Genomic DNA, 19,969 nt, shown 5'->3' with positions numbered 1-19,969 from the left:
AATTGGAAACCTCAACCAATGACGGGAGACCACACTGGTAGGTTATTCTGGTATGTAAAGTCATTATGTGATTATAATGAGAAAAGACAGCTACTGTACAGCAATGAAGCTGTGTGTTCACTTTGCAAAAATGTGGAAATGAAACATTTCGCTCAGGAGACTGGGTTGCATTTATCTGTGATATGGTGACTTCATAGCAGTGTACATGTCTTTGCTCTACTGTCATTGAATTATATTGAATTTCAATGTACAAGATGCTCTTTAATGTACCTTAAAATTCCTCCTCAAGAGTCTTCCTACCTTGGGTCTTGGTCCTGTTGTAGAACTGTTTGCAGACTTGAAGAGACTTGCCATGGAGAGACACTTGTTGTTTCCACTGGAACAGAGAAGGGTCCTCTTGGAGCAAGTTACTTGTTTATTTGTTGTCATGGTGTTTAAATAGGCAAAATCAACTTCCTATTTGTAACAGACCTCATAGTTCCTATGTGGAGTTGGTGTGTATCACATCATGATCTCATGACCTCCAGTTACCTACGTTTTTATCAACCCTTCCCTGTTCAATTTTATGGTTTCCGTTTTTAAGAATTATGGTTTAGGTAAGTCTAACCTAAAGTCTTAATGTATAAATGTCAATGTAAAGGTAAAGTTGAACTTTTAACACATTAACAATTCACTCTTAAGTTATAAGAGTGTAATTATAGTGTATGTAATTGTATGGTAATTTATGTAGGCCTACCATAAAATAAAGTCCGTAATCTCTGATCCTGAAACTCTGCCTGATCATCTTAAAGCCAGACACACACAAAGCCTTGTAGTTATGCTCTACATGAAAGCACAGCCTTTTCTAGAGGGGCTTGTAGACACCAAAACACTTTGATTTGTTTTCAATCAATGTCATACATTTTCATTTCCACCGTCTTATCAGTTGGATGTTATACTGTATGTACATTTTCAGGAGTTACTCAAATGTATGAATAGTGTATAGGCAGCTGACTAAAACACACACACACACACACACAAACACACAAACACACACACAACATTTTGAAGGAAGGCCATGGTCCTGATGTGAGCCAATCAAATGATTACAAGTAGTGTGCTGTCCTGGTTACATACAGTGCTTTTTGTCTCTTCTGTTGATCAGAATGTACCTCAGCGGACTCCAACATAAAACTGTTAACTTTTTGGGAAGAAAACACACACGTTTTCATAAAATGAGACAGATTTAACTTTATTTCACTACGGTCAAACACAGATAAATAACATTGGTCATTAACATAATACAATCAACACAAATGTGACTTTTTCAGGGACCCACATATAGAGGTTGATGATAGTTAACTTACATCTATGACATTTCACAACATTAAAGAGACTTGAGTTGTTATATTATGCACAGAGCTTCCATCCAAAGTTGTGTCTTGTTATCATGGTGCAGGTTAAATTGTCCTCTGATTGAATTGTGTCAGTCTGTCTGTCTGAGACAGATGATGGGTAGTCATTATCAAACTGAAAATCCAAGCATCGCTTCACACTGTTGGCATCTGAAGCACCTCAGGTTCATCTTGTGAAGAAGGTGAGACAATCCATTTAGCGAGAGGCATAAACAATCAACTCTTGGAACATGATTGTTGGCGTAGTCTCCAATGGCCATCTTACTTGAAAAGAATGTGCTTGTTATACAAGACATTTCAAGTCCTGAGGTGGAACATTGGGAAAGAGAAGACAAAGAAAATAAGACCATACAGAAATGAGAATACCGTAACCTCACAGCAACAACACTTTTGAATGGAGAGAAATCTAGTGCAGGAGTGTATATTGTGTAATAATTTACTTGCTATGTGTCTTGTAATGTAAATACGATATTTGTTGTGTAGTTGACATACACTTTTTACGAATGAATCAGCTATTGAAATAAGACAGGAAACAATCTTCCGTTTTTTGAAGCATTCCCAATGAAGCCTGATGCATTGTTCAGGCTATACTACACAGAGAATTGAGAGAATTTGGAATATGAGTATCACAACTAAACAGTGCATGAGACTTCAACACTGAGAATGCTACAAAACACTGAAGAATGATATAAACCCTCTGCCATTTCCCCCTCACAGGTTACTTGATAGGCCTCCAGTGTGCTTGGCTTTTGGAGACTTTGCCAATTGTGTTCTCAACCTATATTCCTTTTCAAGATTGGGATTTATTGTAAGCAACTTCAAGTTCTCTCTCGACGGCACTAAACAAACTGATGGATGTCTCCTCTAAGATACTTAAAACACAGTTTTCTTAAAAACAGCCAACTCAGCATCTCTGAAAACAAAATGAAGTTGCTGGTTTTGCCTGGTAAGCATACAACATATATTGTACTTCAGTGGAGGCTGCTGAGTGGAGGACGGCTCATAATAATGGCTAGAAAGGAACAAATGGAATGGCATCAAACACATGAAACCCATGTGTTTGATTGATTTAATACCCTTCCACTTATTTCGCTGCAGTCATTACCAGAAAACGTGTCCTCCCCAATTAAGGTGCCACCAACCTCCTGTGTTGTACATACTTATTAGAGTAACTTTTGTCAACAACTCCACGACTCTCATGACTGGTAATGTAATGTAATGGCAATGTTACAGTAAACCATAACAAAACAAAACAGTAAAATGTGAATGGAACAATCAGACCCTAGACATTAACTCACAAACTGCCTTTACTCAATGCACCACATTGAGTATACTGCCCTACCAAGCAAAAAGGCAGTAACTGCTCATTTGGTTGAAAATTAGTTCATGTCATTTTTGCTACAATAAATGCATGCTTAATCATGTGGACAAGTATCTTGCCTCTATTGTATTGTGTTTTGGAGGAAATGGGGGTCATGTTAGCAGTAACTGGATAAAGTTATTGTGAAACCAAGGTAAATAAAAGCAATTTTTCTAAGTTCCTTGGGGCCAAGCTTCCTGCCATCCAGGACCTCTATACCAGGCGGTGTCAGAGGAAGGGCCTAAAAATGGTCAGACTCCAGCCACCCTAGTCATAGACTGTTCTCTCTGCTACCACATGGCAAGCGGTACCGAGGCGCCAAGTCTAGGTCCAAGAGGCTTCTAAACAGCTTCTACCCACAAGCCATAAGACTCCTGATCATCTTGTTAAATGCCCCCCCCCCTCTTTTACACTGCTGCTACTCTCTGTTATTATCTATGCATAAGTCACTTTAGTAACTCTACCCATATCTGCTACCTCAATTAACTGGTTCCCCCTGTACATGTTATTTTACTGCTGCTCTTCAATTATTTGTTACTTTATTTCTTAAAACTGCATTGTTGGTTAAGGGCTCGTAAGTAAGCTATTTTTTTGTTTAACTAGACAAGTCAGTTAAGAAGAAATTCTAATTTTGCAATGACAACCTACCCTAGCAAACTAGGACGACGCTGGGCCAATTGTGCACCGCCCGATGGGACTCCCAATCACAGCTGGATGTGATGCAGCCTGGATTCAAACCAGGTACTGCAATGACACCTCTTACACAGAGATGCAGTGTCTTAGACCACTGCGCCACTCGGGAGCCCTGCCTGGTTGTAAGGTGTAGATGTAAAGTGTAGACCTTACATTTCACCGTAAGGTCTACCTACACCTGTTGTATTCGGCGCATGTGACTAATAACATTTGATTTGACTTGAAGTGACTCCAAAGCCACATAACTGGGTCACGATCAGTTGTCATCAAACAAGATTAATCATTCTCTAATAGAATCAATTATACTTAAGATTGTCTAAAAGGATTTCTCACTCCAGTTTGGAATCTACAGAACGTGGCCTTGGCCTCATACACAGTGTAGATGTGCTATGCTGTAGAAGTCTTGAGAAAGCAAGCAAGGGCAGTCAGCTGAGACCTTGAGACAGTTGTCGTTATGGAAACAGGCAGCACTGACATCTCTGGGTTCACGACCAGTGAAGGTCACTGGTTAACAATGGTACACAACACCCACTGAAAAAAACAGGAATAGAGCTGTTTTTATCTCAACCTTCAACAGGTTTATTAAAAGGCACCTATGCCCAGATGCAAAGTAGCATTTAAATATTTATTTGTTATTCATTTTTCCCAATTCTAATTACTGTATAGATAAAATATATATATATAGCATGTCCACTATTCCATCACTCAGGGCCATTCATGTGTCACATGGCAAAGCAAAACCCTTATTCTTTGGATTGGGGAGAGCCAGAGGGTGCGAAGAAGAAGCAACACAGAAGAGTTGAATGTTATCATATTTAATAAAGACATGGCACAGAAAATACTAACTTTATTCACCTCACTTTACACTAACAAAGGCAAGGAGGAAAGAAATTATGACATGATCTTTTTTGGTTGGGGGCGGGGAAATGTTTTTTGAACTTACAAAATTACTGTATGTCTAGGAGAGCAATAAAAAGTCCTATGATCAAACTGATCGGAACACTACAGATATAAATGTAACATAGAATGTGCATTAACGCTCCATCACATGGAATGCAGAACTATGTCTTGCTCTATAATGTCACATTACATTTCTAAACATTATGCCCCACTGGCTTCTGGTGGTTACTCAGTCTTTGTGTTCATATCTTTGTTGCTGCAAGTGTATCTGGATCCTCATCATCCCATTGCATGAGATTCACACACTGTTCAGCAGTTCAATAGTCTGCATGGCTTTTGGCTGGCACACACCACCCAGCTTCCCCAGGCCCAAGTCATCCAGCCATATCCTATGGGCAGCTGAGCCTTCACCCAGAGGGCACCTCAAAGCATTTAGTTTCCACTCATATACACTTTTTTTTTTTACATTGCAGGCATGGAGGTACTCCGGCCACCATTAGACCTGGTAGGGATAGAACACACACATACACACACGTGCATACACATGCACACGTACACACACACACGCACAAACACCACACACACACACACACACACACACACACACACACACACACACACACACACACACACACACACACACACACACACACACAGAGCTCTAAAAAGTGAGCTCTTAAATCCACAATCTGTAAGGTATGCATACCACCAACAAACACATTGAGCTTTTTCACATGCAAATAGCACTAGATTTTGTAATGTCCAATGGCATTCCATGAGAGCAACATTACTTTAAAAAAACATGATTTATGGCTCATACATTTTTCTTCAATGAAAACATAAACAATGGGGTATGTCAACACGGTATCCACACACGGTTTACAGCAAAGCTATTTTAACACGCAACCAGATTCAGTTATATTTGTCTCTACTCACCTCTTTCCCTGGTTTCATGGTAGTTGTTAGTCCAGTAGATATTTGGATGATTCAAATACTTGCAGTTGTGGTACAGTCCACCCAGAAAGCACCCATGGACCGTACCATTCCATAGAGGAGAGATGCTCCTATAGTCTAAATCAGGGATGGGTAACTTTGATGGGGGCCACAAAAAAACAGAACTAATCATGAGGGGCCGCAGTGGCTCGTGGGTCTGCATATCCCCCTTGCGAGGAAAACATTTTAGCGGCCCCCATTGTGACAGCAAGGATCATTTAAAAACATATTTTCAAGTTCATTTTGCCATGGAGCAAGGAGAACATTTAGCTGTTTTTAAGCAAATTTGCTGAAATTCTACAAATTTTGCCATGGGGTGGAAAGAAGATTTTGCAATTTTATAACTAATTTCCTGCAATTCTACATATTTTGCCATAGGGTGGAGGCAAATGTTAGCTGTTTTTAATATGACAAATGATGATCAATGGGCCCCACCCTGGTGATAATTCGATTATGCTTACTACAAGTTTAGATAGCTGGCCACTATAATAATTGACCAATCTTTCAAAAAAACTGACACGGGCTAATTGAGTGACTGCTGATGCACAACCACATTTTGAAATTGTAGAGCCTGTATTATATTATTATAACTCTCAATAGTAAGTTCATCCCACGACTGAGTTCCAAATTATAATAACTTTTTTATAAAGTTGTATTTTTATTTTTATTATTGGTCAGCAGGCCTACAAAGGGGGTGCCGTCCGCAGGCTCGCCAGTTGCCAATCCCAGATCTGAATGTCTGGTTAAATTTACTCCCCGGATAGGCTGGCATCACGCAGGCTCAAAATAGAAATAGACTAATCTGGCCAATACATTTTCAGTGTATTTAAAAAAATATTATAATACAATGAGCTGTACCCATAACAGTATATTTAAACAATACACATCACTATTCATCTGTCCTCAGTAGTCCTTTCCTACCAGCTGGTATTGAAGAAGTAGGCCTTATCCAGAGGTTCGCCACCATTTTGAAGAGTTAAAGAAATGCTAAATATTTGGTCTGCTGGTTAAATATGCAAGTTATTCTGATTTTAAAAACTGCTATGATAGGCTTAGGCTATTGAAAATAATATTTGTATGTATTTTTTGATTCTCTTAAATGAGGAAATACGCCCCTCTAGGGTTTCCGCCCGGGTTGAGAATCGCTGCCTGTCCTATTCTTCCGGATTCACAGATGTTTACTTGTTGCCTTGGAGAGTCTGTACAAAGTTTGAAACTGATAGACTGTCCTGTTTGCAAGTACACAAGGTGTTATAAACCCTTACGTTGTAAAATGCTCCAAGTTCTCTGAGGAATATCGCACAATGAAGCGTCTTGAGAACAAGTCAGTCATCATTATATAAAAAAATGTATGCTTCCCCCACTGCATCTCCATCAATTATGTATATAAACATCTCCATAGGCTACTCACTATATTTCTAAAACACAGTGAATCGCTTTTATGTGCATCAAAGTGATCCTCTTGACATGATCAAATTAAAGCTAACAAAAGTAAGCTATTTGTTACCAGCGCCAACTCCACCGGCCTGTTGTCCTGGCTATAAATCACGTACATGCTGCCGCAAAATGATGGATGGTATTGGTAACCTATCCTGGCTAAATTCATCCAATATCAATCCAGAGAATACGGACTCAGGCTTTTTGTAGAGGGGTTGTTAAAAATTGCAGTTTTTGTTGTTGCTTATGTGTGCGTAAATACAGCCCACCCTGGTTGCAATCGTTTGTATGAGCAGGGCGCCATTGCTCCAAGATGATGATGAGGATGAGGAGGGGGGAGTGCAGGATGATGATGCTGCTACAGTGAAATTTAATTTTTAATATAAGTATCAATAATTTTACATGGGTCATTTACCAGAATTACTTTTTCCAACTCTGCCGCTGATCATATAGGCAGCTTTCTATCCACATATATCCCACCAACGTTTTGAAAATGGCATGTTGCAATTGCCCTTATATGTCCTCAGTGCTACAATAATAAAACATATTAATCCGTGTCATGCATATGGCAATCACTGATATGGAAAATGTTGAAAATATTTTATTTGAAATGTATTTCATAATCCAATTGCGCCACACTGTGGAGTTGGTCTCTCTCTCGCGCTCTCTCTCTCTCTCTCTCTCTCTCTCTCTCTCTCTCTCTCTCTCAATGAGGGTGCGTAATTTGCTTTATTTTCGAAAGTGCAATATAATATTGGAATGCAGGTCATTGAAATATTGGTCTACATTGAACACAAAGTTTGTCTTTGTTTTCTAATTCAACCTATTTTTAAATCATACATTGCATACTTGTTCTCTTTAAAATGTACCATTATTGATAATATGCCAAGTTGTTCATCAGATGTATAAGTAAAATAACATTTAAATGAATTAAATTATAATGGTAATACTGTAGGCCTGTGAGTTTTGAGGACAACGGTGTAATATAGGTTCAAACTATAAACCTCTGCTTCCATCTTGTGGCAACCAGGCGTAACTGCTGACATCTCTCTCTCTAATATCTGCACTGTGCCACTGCACTAGGCGAATCTAATCTAGATCTTCTTTAAGGCAATAAACTAGATTGCTTCCTTTAAATGAAAGCTCCGCTTATTATAGCTTTGAAATAAACCCTCGTTTATTTGGAGATGTACACCTTCCAAAATGATTTATGTCGAGGTTCAAACGGTCAGGATGACGAAGCCCCACACAGTCCCAAGTGCATATTTCCTGAAGTATTCTATTCTAACGCATATAATAGCATTATCCACGGGGTGAACTATGTTGCACATACCGATATGTTTTTTTTATTTGTTGTTGAGACCCCCCCCACCCCCCCACCCCCACCCCCACCCCCGCCACCTCGTGCATCCAAAAGCAATTTCAGATAAACATAGCGCCGCTACTGTTCTAGCATTGAGAAGCTGCATCATTTCCTCGTGTATTAATGATAATATAAGAACCGAAATTTGGTCCCAAGGTGAATGTGCGTCATGGAGAATATTTATACTTCTATATCCGGTAAAAAAATGTAGAACTGCGCCTGAATGTGATAGACCTTGAACTAGGTGCTATTCAGCAAGTTAGTAATTGTTAAGGATAATCATTCGCGTTAGGTCTGCACGGAGACTTGTCTTTATTATTATAGTTGATTCTTCTCCCAAGGACAACAAACAAAATACATAAATAAACAAGTAGGCCTAGAGCTATCGGAGAAATTCATTTAGGCCTACATTCGGATTTCTACATTCAAAATCAATATCCCGTGCTCTGTATTATCTATTGGTAAGCCTACTGCATTCATTATATCGTCACTGTTGAAAAATAAACGTTTATAAGCCTACTCTAAAAAATATTGAAATAGAAATGTCTGGAAAAGCGAATGGATAAAGCTACGGGAAATTAGTATTGCATTCAGATTCCTGAATTCTTGAATGTCTTGTCTCGTGTTATGGTAGGCCTATATAAATCAAATCAGATATTTTCCATAGAGATCAGAAATATGCTATCCATGAAACTGATATAAAGCTAACAGGAAATAAGACTGCTCGAAATTAGGAGTTTTAAAATAGTTTTACTACCCAGTGACCGACCACACACTTCTGGGGATAGACAATAATCGTTCTTTGAGTTGGGAGGAGAGCGAGAGAAAAAGCAATGAGAGGGGCTGTTGTTAGCATAGCTCTATCAAGGAAGAAGGACTCCCTGTTATCTGTGAATGGGGGTTCTTTTTCCACAATAGATATAGCACGAATTTTTGATTCGTTTTTCTTTGAGACAACAATGCTTTATTTGAAAGCTGGACACAATTTGGGTTTGTGAGGGATCCTTTTCTCCTTGCCCGAGCCCAGCTGTCCATATGGGATACAACGTGTACATCAAGGATCACAATGGCACCAACTGACAGGCTCGACAAAAACCCAAGGATACATCTCCCTGACTCGGAGATGCACTGGTCAAGATAAAAGAACTGAATAGCACCAAGAAACTCTGACAGTCTCTCTATCCACACTGTCTGCACTCCCACTATGGCTCCTCGTTAATATGCACGCCTCTAACATCCACCACAACCGGCCCTAGGCCTTTGTGTGATTTTTGTGTGGTGTACTGTATATTGTGCCACGATGGACTGCACACTACTGCCCCGTCACAGTAGTAAATCTCGGGGCATCGGGGTTAGGGCCACACAGAAATCAACATGTTTTATTGACTTAAACGGAACCTAAATGATGTCAACGCTGTGTTACGCGGGTTGCTATAGCCAGGGGTGTTTATCGGAATGTATCATTGTAGCCTAGTTGTGACGTCTAGTTGTATAGTCTTAACATTAATGTAATATTTTTTTATGAAGTTTTTATTTCACTCGAGGTGAAGGCAAACGGAAAATGCAGGCAGCAATAGTCTAATCTATAAACATTATGTTGGAAATAAAATTAAATGCGATAAATTAGGCTATACTTAAATTATATTGTTTATTTCCCCTTCCACATATATGCGCCCTTTAAAAAAAAACGTTGTAGGACCCTGGGTTTCTACCCAATAGTGCTATATGAAATCGAAACTATTTGCCTATAGGTCATTCAAGGAATGCTATTTCCACTGTAAAAAAATAAATAATAATCTATAGCCTATGGAATAAGCAACAACTTCATTGTGAAAAAACAATGCGATACAACTCGGCCATTAGCTTGTACACATATGATTACGTTAATAACTAGTTAATTTAGCGAATATTAGTGAATAAGTCCCCGGCACAGCTCGCAAATGTAAACATTGTAGCCTCTCTGAAGAAAACATATTGAGTCTCTGTAGCCTGGACCAAAAGCAGTGTCCCCTTGAGATAGAATTCTGTAAATAATTAGCAATTCGTGTCAATGTAGCTGTTTGTTCAATGATAGTGAGGGCGACTCTAACATCTGTTCAGTAAGATCTCGGTGCTGGGACAACTACAATGCAGTTAGGATTTTGTCAAAGGTAATGAATGATTTTACCCAGGATACTGAATTGGGTCTGACAATCCGCAATGCGCTCTGTGATTCACTTGGGACCAATTTGGTCCTTGTATCGAGTACTTTGCTGGGTACCCTGTTTTAGATACCTATTTGTATACAGACAACATTCGTAGCCCATCGCTCTATAGGCCTATATAACCCATCCACTAAAAGCTACAGTATAATGCATAGGCTAACATAGAGCAAGAGATATTGAAGGCTATACGTGACTTGACTGATATTCCTTTCACGTTCCGTGTTTGCTTGACAACAGTCACGTGCGTAAAACCGTGCGTAAAATCAAAACGTTTTTGCATTAAATCAATTGTAAAAATATACCACTTCACACCCCAATACGAGAGCAGTTTGAGACCTTGAAAAGGAAAGCTTTGACTCAAAGCTTCTTAGCTGAAGATGCCCCCTTAAGTGAGTGGATTTTAGGCCCATTTCAAAAGTGACTTTAGTCTCCTTATTATTGACGTGTTCAAATTCTAAGAATGTATAAGGATTAATGTAGGTTAAAAAAAAAAAAGAATTCAAGTGCGCGAAAGATAAATTAACCTCCTCTCTCTCTGCCACTTTACGCAACACGTAGGCTATCGTCCCTCTCCTTACCAATGTTAAGCGTATGTATTCAATAAATCAAATAGAACGTAGTTAAGACACGCAAACCAAAAGGTAATTTCTTCAACACAGCATTTTATTAAAATCCTTATAAAAATCGGTATATTTCCCCATCAGCGCGCGATTGAACTGTTATTCACATAATCATATGAGATCTGTTACGACAGTCATGACAATTTCGCCACAAATTCTTCCTTATTTTTTAATTGGAAATATGTATATCTCCACTTATACGATCCTGCATGTTTCTGGTTTGCAAACAATCACGACATAGTATTTACAAAAAACAAAGGGAAAAAAGCTAAAAGTTGCCAATGTTTATTCATGGCCATAAATATTTTCGGTCCATTGTAAAAGAAGCAAGAAATCTTCTATAATTATAAAGTGGTTCTGTACGTGCTTATAACACGAAGGACAAAAAGAAAACATTTCTACAACACACAAACATACTTTACAAAATTTCACAAGAGCATTGACATTCTTAAATCTAGGGAGAGGCTGGACCCAGTTCTCTTAACGAAAACATGTAAACATGGCGCACACATTAGCCCCCCAAAAAATGGTAAATAGGCCTATGGGTCAAGCTGCAAAATGAAAAGTCTTTATTTTGTAGTGAACCCCCTATCGTGCTCTTAAAGGGCAGCCCCGCCAGTCTCTACTAGTTCACCAAGTCCACTGTTGCGTTTGCATCAAGTGATGTGCTGAAGGGAATTGTGGCGTGGTGGCGGCGCTGTACTGAGCATTATATTGCATTTGATGAAGGGTCTGGGCGCTATATGCCGAGAGGGGGAATCCAGCCTGAAATGTGGCCGCCAAGTCCTGAGCTTTAAGAGTATGACAAGGCTTTCCATCCCTGACTAAGACAGGCACGGCCACCCGCCGGGGAGAGGGGAGATGGGTCACTTCCATACCTTTTTCAGCGCGCGCTCTCTTCATTTTGTATCGATGATTCTGGAACCAAATTTTCACTTGAGTTGGAGTCAGGCGAATCAAACTCGCGAGGTGTTCTCTCTCTGGCGCGGAAAGGTATCTCTGTTGCCTAAATCGACGCTCAAGTTCGTACGTCTGTGCTTTGGAAAACAGCACTCTTCTTTTTCTCTTCTTACCGGAGTCGCTGCCGTTGCTTGAAGTTTCCTTGTCATTGTCTGGCGATTCGTCCGCGGAGGGTTCTGGGGACTTGGCTGAGTCTTGAGAACTAGCTGATAGACCATGCACTGCGTGGGAGAGACAAAATACAACCGTTAAAATTGGGTTCTCGACTGGCTGAAGTGCACCTGCCAAGCACACATGGAAATGCAACATTTAGGACTTTTTCAAAGCAACATGTTAAAGTAACTTACTTCGTTTGTAGGCTACAGCTAAAATACAATGTTATTAGCTCATGTCGTTTTTTATGTTGGGACCCACAAAAATGTTTCCCATCAGTCCCCAAAGAAAGTGATTTACTGAAGCAGCAACACCATGCATTGTCTGCATACAAATCCTCATCATGCTAAAATGTAATACACAGGGTCACATTTCTGAAGACGATACTATGTGGCTTTATAGTCGATGCATTTACAAGTCTCTATTGATCATATTCGAAACACTTGTTTACTTAATATAAATGGAGTAAACATGACATTATTTTAATGGTGGTAACGCCTTAAATCGAGCGCAGCAATCAATGCACGGTGAATAAAGACGAATGCTGCACATCATTCAAGGGCACCAATGAGCCCCGACACTAAGGAATTGAGTGATTCTGCATTCAATCAAGTATAGATTTGATAACACATATATGACGCGTTCTCACTCACAAAACAGAAGACAAGTCTTAACACCAACAGTATGTGCAATGCAAATTAACTTAACATTCTTAAAGAGTACTTACGCGAATATTGGATACTGTCCGTGGTGGCAAGCCATCTTGTGTAAGGATTGTCACTACTATCATAAAAGGGGTTCTTTATAGGCAGATTCTGAACGTTTTCTAGAGGACTTTGCACCAAAACTCCAGTGTTTTTTGTTGTCTCTGATCCCTCGTTATCTTCCTCCGGTCCAGTGATAGATCCTTCTTCATCATTCGTGTCAGGGAGGTCCAAAATGTCCTTTACAGAAAAGCCCGTCTTTGTGTTGGTCAACGACATATTCTGGGGAAATGTATGCAGGAAAGTTGCTGCACCAGTTTGGCAATCCGCTGTTTTAAAAGACAAAACACAATCGCTGTTCAGAAAAAAAGGATCTCTCAGTTCCGTTCTAGGTTGAACTACAGTCAAAGCAAATCATGAGCCTCTGTCGATAAGCATTACCTAACCAAGTAGAAGAGCAATCAGTTTTGTAAGTCCAGGAAGAATGCCAAAGTGGCTGAAGTGCTATATCTGGCTCATGTATACTGTGCTACTGCTGGGTGCTAGGGGGAAATAAGCCATTACCGGTCCGATCAGTCCATATAAGGTTGGTCTCAACACATGAACCTGCAGTGAAAAAGCATTAAAAACGCAAAAGGTTGGCCACGTGTGGGCGGGTCTTGGGAGTCAAGTGGATGAAGACAGTGTTTGCAGATGTGAAATTGTGGGTTTTGGGCAGATCCGAGCCTCTACCATTGGTGCTTCAGAACATGATGAGTGGTATAACGTGTCAATTAATTACAAAGATGGGGAGGGCCTTTTTTACACCCTATTTACATACAAAGGACCTCCAAGTAGCTTTACACTCCGAATACTTGAACGCTCGTTTTAACAAATTGCTCCTGAAAAAGCTTTTGCCTTGTACTCTCCGCATATATAAAATATTGAATCATTAAGCTGGAAAACGTATTTTTGATGGTTTGTACAAAACTGTGGTCTGGATACCCGTTCGATAGCCTATTAATTTCTATCATATTTTCTCTCCTAAATAAGACATTGTCTGAATTTTTAACACTTATTTATGTAAACCATTTGAGTCAATATTTTGATTCAGGTTTAGGGACAAGGGGCTTAAATTAAATACATCGGATTATATTTGTTTGGAAAACAATTTCGGATATAATAAGGGCAATGAATGATAACCTGTAGCCAATAAAATATTGATGAATAGCCTATAACAATAATTATAATAATACATAATGATAATACATCGGAATTATAGCAGCGTTTTAGCCGAGATGAAGAATAACCTTGCGTTTATGCATGCTTTTGAAGACTATTCTAATCTTGACAATGATGGTTTTGAACGTGCTATTGAATTGAACAGAACAGGTTCTCACAGCATGCTCTAGGAACTTTTTTAAAGACATTTTTCCAATTGCATTATTGGGAAATTGCTTCAATGTGCGTTTCCCCCCAAGAACACAGCAGAGTATTGTTTGTGCAGGCTCCTTCGACGTGCTTTATAAGTGCTCCATCGTCACCTCTTTCATAGAAAGCAAAGTATCATTGTAGATTCGTTTATTTTCCTCCCTTCAATACTTTTTTTTAGCTTCCCCTCTCTCTGGTGTTGCCCCTCTGCCTCCTATCTAGTATGTGATGTGGGTGACAATGTTGCACGTTTCTAGCAAAGTCCTCTGCGCATCCTGGGTGGTCGGACCCGGCCAAACACAAATACAAACCGATTGCTAAGCTGCAGACAATGGGGGAAATGTAGACAAATGTCCGGCTCCTGTTGGAAGCTTTTGTCTGGGTGCAGTTTTTGCATTTATTTCAGGGGCGAAATAATGGATGATTGACGCCCCTGTACAATGCTTTCTAACTGTTTGGAATAAATCTGAGGTTGTTCCTAGTTGTCATGGCATTCAACTGCTTTCAATGGACTATCTCTTCATTCCGTCCTGAATCCTTCCACAATAGCCTATTAAGGAAAGTCCTTCATCTTAGCACACACACAGACACATACATACACAGACACACTCTCCTTCTCCCTCTCTAGGACGCAGACGAGAAAGGTGTCAAAACATGTTCTTCAGTGCCTAAACATGCCATTTACTTTACTGGCTAAAGTTTGTGGGGTTTCCTACCCTCCCGCCCACAGAGGCAATTTTCACGAAGGAAAGCCCGTCCTTCCACAGTTTGAAATACAAAATATTTGAAAGATAATATCAACATAATTTTTTGATTATTATTGTTTTGTTATTTTTATTATCCACACTGGATGGTGGTAGGTCTGTTTTCCTTCACCCACGGAGCTAGCAGTGCACCTGACCTGAAAGGTAAATAGTTTTTGCATAGGCTATATAATTAACCACACTGTCTCAAACAGCGACAATGAGTCAATTGAACTGAACGGGGTTTGATCAAAGTCGAGCCGTGACATAGCAAATAGGTTACTGCCTGACCTCTGCCGAGTATGCTGCATAAATGCGATGTGTGAGAGACACCTTCGGGGGTATCCAGCTCGCTCCGTGTGCAGTAAACAAGCACAAGAAGTAGGCTACAACAGTGTATTTTTGTTGTTGTTGTTACAACGCCTATGTGCACATCTCATCAATATATGCAATATGAGACAATTACTTCATTTTTACAACGAGTAGCCTAATTGTTATGTTCAGTAAAACTTAAGTTGATGCATTATTTATAGTCATGTCATTCCGCTTGGCCATTCTTCTTTGTGGCAAAATGAAAGAGTACGCTGGTGTTGATGGTAGTAGGAGCGCACGACGCGGTCTGTGGGTAGTTATTGGGGATGTATTTGAACAATTGAAGTGAGGGTTTCGGCAGGAAGAGGTAAAGTGGCCGTGCCTACTTCACTTCGAGAGCCATCTCCTTGTGTTTACCTGTTTACTTTCACATGTAGCTCAAACAGGCCGCTTGCCTTTTCACTCTGAGTATGGTCTATTTATTGCCTTTACCTCCCTACTCTTCTACATGTGCACACACTGTACATTGATTTTTATATTGTGTTATTGACTGTACGTTTGTTTATGTGTAACTAACTCTGTGTTGTTGTTTTTGTCGCACTGCTTTGCTTTATATTGGCCAGGTCGCAGTTGTAAATGAGAACTTGTTCTCAACTGGCCTACCTGGTTAAATAAAGGTGAAATAAAAAATAAATAAGTGCATGGCATTTTAACAAAGCAGGTTCAGCTAACTTGACAGGACCGATTCCTGGCAATAAGTGACTTATAATAAATGTATGCACCGTTCAATCAGCCCACTGCACGAAGTGAGCTTAGCTTACTAAAGCTTATTTAATGAATGAATAGCCTACATATTCTACATGATTATGTTATTACTATGTATATATTATTTCACACGAAAAATGTAATAAAAAGCACACTAATTGCAATGATACCAGTAATGATATACACAATGGAAATATGAATCATATTATTAATACTGATACTATTTAGGATGTAATATTTATGACGTTTATAATAATGATAATAATAATAAAACTGTAATAAATCGTTTCCTCTCTCGTTATATTTAACTCCAGAAAACTACGGATGCTGAGGATGACAACACAGCATTATGCACGGCTGCTAGAGAGTCTCAGGCGCAGCGTTGACGGGGGGTGAGTGAGTGTATCTTCTGCTGTGTATCGGACTCAGTAATGATCGGACAGAGAGAGTGTTGATGTGTAGAAGAACCAAGATGCAACCCTAAACTTTTTTGTTTTTTTATTGGCGCTTTGCAACAGATAGAGCGAGGCTCGTGGATTGCATGTACCGCCCAGTTGAGTGTAATTGTCGCTAAATGCATTGGATACACTCTAAACAATACATTACCAGTGTATTTTGAATTCACATGGGAATTCCTAGCTCTTTCATCACTGGTTGTGTGTGTAACTAAAACGGAGCATGTATAAAGCTCTGTAATATTCGAGTGATTTAAATAATTATACAGCACTTGAAAAAATAGGCATAATGTTGAATTTGTTTAGTTGTGTTTTACACAAATAAATAATAGGGAGCTAAGTTCGCTGTAAAACAGCTTATTTTATAAGACGGTTCTCATGCTTATAATTGTTACAATACAATGCCAAACCAATGCAGACACATGCATTCACCATCATCACATTGCCTAGGCCTAATTAATTTTCAAATTAATCAAAAAAGGCCTTCGGACGAATAGATAGTTCCCACCCAAATCTTCCCAATTTTTTAAAGAAACTATTGTTCACCAATGAAGAAAGGCCTTTTATACAGTTGATTAAATACATCTTCTGATTGAATGAATTAAGAATGCTCCAGGACGATGTATTATAACGTTGATCATTCCTTTCTTTAATCTCTGAATTTCAGTGTGTTTCGACACCTCAGGCTGGGAGTTAAGCTTTGATAACGGTAACCCCGTTTGCCTCGAGGTGCTCATGATAAATGTATAAAGTGACAAGACCGATTCCCCTCCTCTGTGATTAAAAGGCTATATATAATATGCAGGTAAAAGTAGGCCCACATCCGGTTTATTTATGGGACTAAGTCATGGCCCGGGGAGGGTGGCCCGAGGCACAAATCATTTGGAGAACTTTGATTCCAGAAATCCAAGCACCTTTCGCTTGCGGGCAAACCCAATGCCTTTATTCGTCTCCCTTCTTCTAATGATTAAACATGTCACAACGAGATTAGCGCTGCGCCCGTGCCCAGAGGAGATGCCTTCATTTGTTAAACCACCAGTTTATTTGTAACGTTGAATTTCATGCTGCACTGTTAGTGTATGGGCAGGCCTTTATCTGGTTCTCTGAGACAAATTGCTAAACGGTTTATTATTTTTAATCACTTCCCCCTTTTATTGTCTCACATAGAGACTATAAGGAACAATTTGCTTGAGTCTCTGCGACCTGCTTGAAATTAATCATACGAGAAGCAACCGTTCACACTTTGTGCATGCATTCACCCTGCAAACACGATTACATTTCCCCAAACAATTCGCGTCACCTATACCAAGCAGCAAACGGCTCAAGAGTCACTAATATGACGTAAACATACTGACACAGTGTCCTTATGCAGGGCAGACAATGGCGTTAAACTGTCTTTTGAGAGGCATCTGTAGTACTCTAGCGGACTCTACTGACAAAGCAGTGACATGACAAGGGGAAACATCGTCGGATGCAGGCCCGTGTTAATTAAACGTTGGTCAGTTTTCTCTCTCAAATTTGACTCAGAACAAAATCAATACTATCTTACTTCAATAATATATATTATTTTCACGTTTTAATCCTAACTATTGGATCGATTTTACCATAGAAAAATACTTAAAGTCCTCCCATTATATGACACACAGGCAGACAAAAGCACTGGAAATAGTGTATTTTTCTTTTTAGCATATCGTTTAAATTGTGGTTCATGCAGTTACTGTGGACACGAGATTGATTTAACTATCCTATTTGTTTTGAGGGAGGGAAATGGAGGGAAATGTGGGCACAGTGACTGTCATAGTGAAACTGCGTGCGCGTAAAACCATCAACATCCACTGCTCCAATAGTAATTCAAAACTAGTTGTGATACACATTCCAGTTTAGGAACATCACAAATGCAATACAAGCTAGCATTAGAACATCTGAAACACATGGACATATAGGCTATGACATTCTGGATTTGTTGTTAGGAAATGGTGTCAGGCACAAAGGCACACACAAACACAGGGACACAGCGAGAAAAAATAAACCGTATTATTCTACATCACCTGCAATGCACAGTATCTGAGGGAGTTAAACGATCATAGGCATATTGCGCTCACCTGGTGACTGATGACTGGAATTGGATGAGTTGTGTAGCCTGCGTTAAGACAGCGCGCGGTTAATGAAATATCTCCAAATGGGAGTCAGGAGTGCGTGCAGAGATAAGCTTGATGCGGTTTATATACCCAGAAAGCAAGTGGTGCTCTTCTGATATGGTCCAAGTGCGTTTGCATAGCTGGCCAAGTGGCTCTGCTCTTGCTGACTCGCTAACATTGCATGATGTTTGTTTTCCCCCTGCTATGACGTGAAACAAAATATTGGCCATATGTTCATCGGCAATAAATTGGTCATGAGAGATAACACTGCTGTCTCTTGATGGTGCTTTTAACTGAGCCAACCAGACTTTCTCTTTCAGGTTGCTTTTTGTGCCGCTAAATTACGATGTTTAAGATGGTACTTTAGTTTTTATATGTGAAACTTAGATATATTTTTTAAGTGAACTGAAAATGAGCTCAGGAGTTTGTCGGTTCTTTAGACCGTGGCTCGTAGCCTAGTCGTTGCGCAGAAGGATCTCTAATAAATCGCTTGGTAACCAAGATACAACGATGCCAAGTGACCAGATGTGTCATGTTATCCATGCAACACCCCCGTTTACATTAGATACACTGATACAATGATTGATAGCAAGGTCACTATGAATCTTTGCAATTGTAAGCCATTCTCTCAATGGTGTAGTTCACACACAGTAGTAGCCTAATAACTGAATAACAAAACATATGCAACAAGCGTGGAAATAATGACATTAAAGAAAATACGTATTTTACAGTTCATGCATTATATGAATCAATCGAAATGTATAGTCCAAAAAACATACTTCACCACAATCAATATTAGATTTAATCTATATCTCAACATGAACGTTATAGCGTTCATGTTTAACTGCTATAGGCTACTTTCTATGTCACTAACAATTAGGGCTGTAGTATACATTTATAATATAAATACAAACAATAATATAAATAATAGCAATAACAACAATAATTATAACAATGTGTTTGATCAATTATATAATAATAGTCTAATATATTTAACATTTAGGTTATAGCCTAGGTCCAAGGCTGCTTGCTATACGATCATGCATCGCAAAATGCACTTCAAGGGACTAGGGTTCAACTAAGCCGTAGCCACATGAACCCACACCTTTGCATAATATCAAATAGCCCACACGTTTTGATCCAATACTAAAATGAATTATGCTACATGCTGCTATTCATAGGCTACAGTAAGCAACGCCTCATCCCCGATAACAGTGCGTTTTGATCATCTCAGCAATTTAGCTGTAAATTCTCATTATACACTACCGTGGGAGTTTCCAAAGATATGATGTAGGCTGCAAGTGTTCATTAGTCTATTACCGAAGCAGGGTTACGTTCACCGTGGTAGAACGTTAGTCGGTCATC

General features: G+C 39.4%; 1 protein-coding gene across 2 annotated transcripts; it reads right to left on the bottom strand.

Annotated features, from left to right (window-relative positions):
- Positions 1 to 1,222: 1,222 nt before the first annotated feature.
- nkx2.2a (NK2 homeobox 2a) lies at positions 1,223 to 18,743 on the bottom strand. 2 transcript variants are annotated; one of them, XM_021584618.2, is made up of 3 exons: positions 12,805 to 13,460; positions 11,843 to 12,145; positions 1,223 to 1,698 (listed from the first exon to the last, which is right to left on the bottom strand). In XM_021584618.2, exons 1-3 carry the CDS (start codon positions 13,058 to 13,060, stop codon positions 1,505 to 1,507), a joined length of 753 nt encoding a protein of 250 aa, XP_021440293.1. In that variant the 5' UTR covers positions 13,061 to 13,460; the 3' UTR covers positions 1,223 to 1,504. The 2 variants fall into 2 exon arrangements, with proteins under 2 accessions (XP_021440293.1, XP_021440292.1); XM_021584617.2 differs by lacking the exon at positions 1,223 to 1,698 and adding an exon at positions 18,569 to 18,743 and having other exon boundaries at positions 11,234 to 12,145; positions 12,805 to 13,110.
- Positions 18,744 to 19,969: the final 1,226 nt, after the last annotated feature.

This window comes from Oncorhynchus mykiss, chromosome 25 (assembly GCF_013265735.2).
Source record: "Oncorhynchus mykiss isolate Arlee chromosome 25, USDA_OmykA_1.1, whole genome shotgun sequence".
Taxonomy (NCBI): domain Eukaryota; kingdom Metazoa; phylum Chordata; class Actinopteri; order Salmoniformes; family Salmonidae; genus Oncorhynchus; species Oncorhynchus mykiss.
The sequence above is the reverse complement of the archived record's forward strand: the minus strand, read 5'-3'. Positions and strand labels throughout refer to the sequence as shown.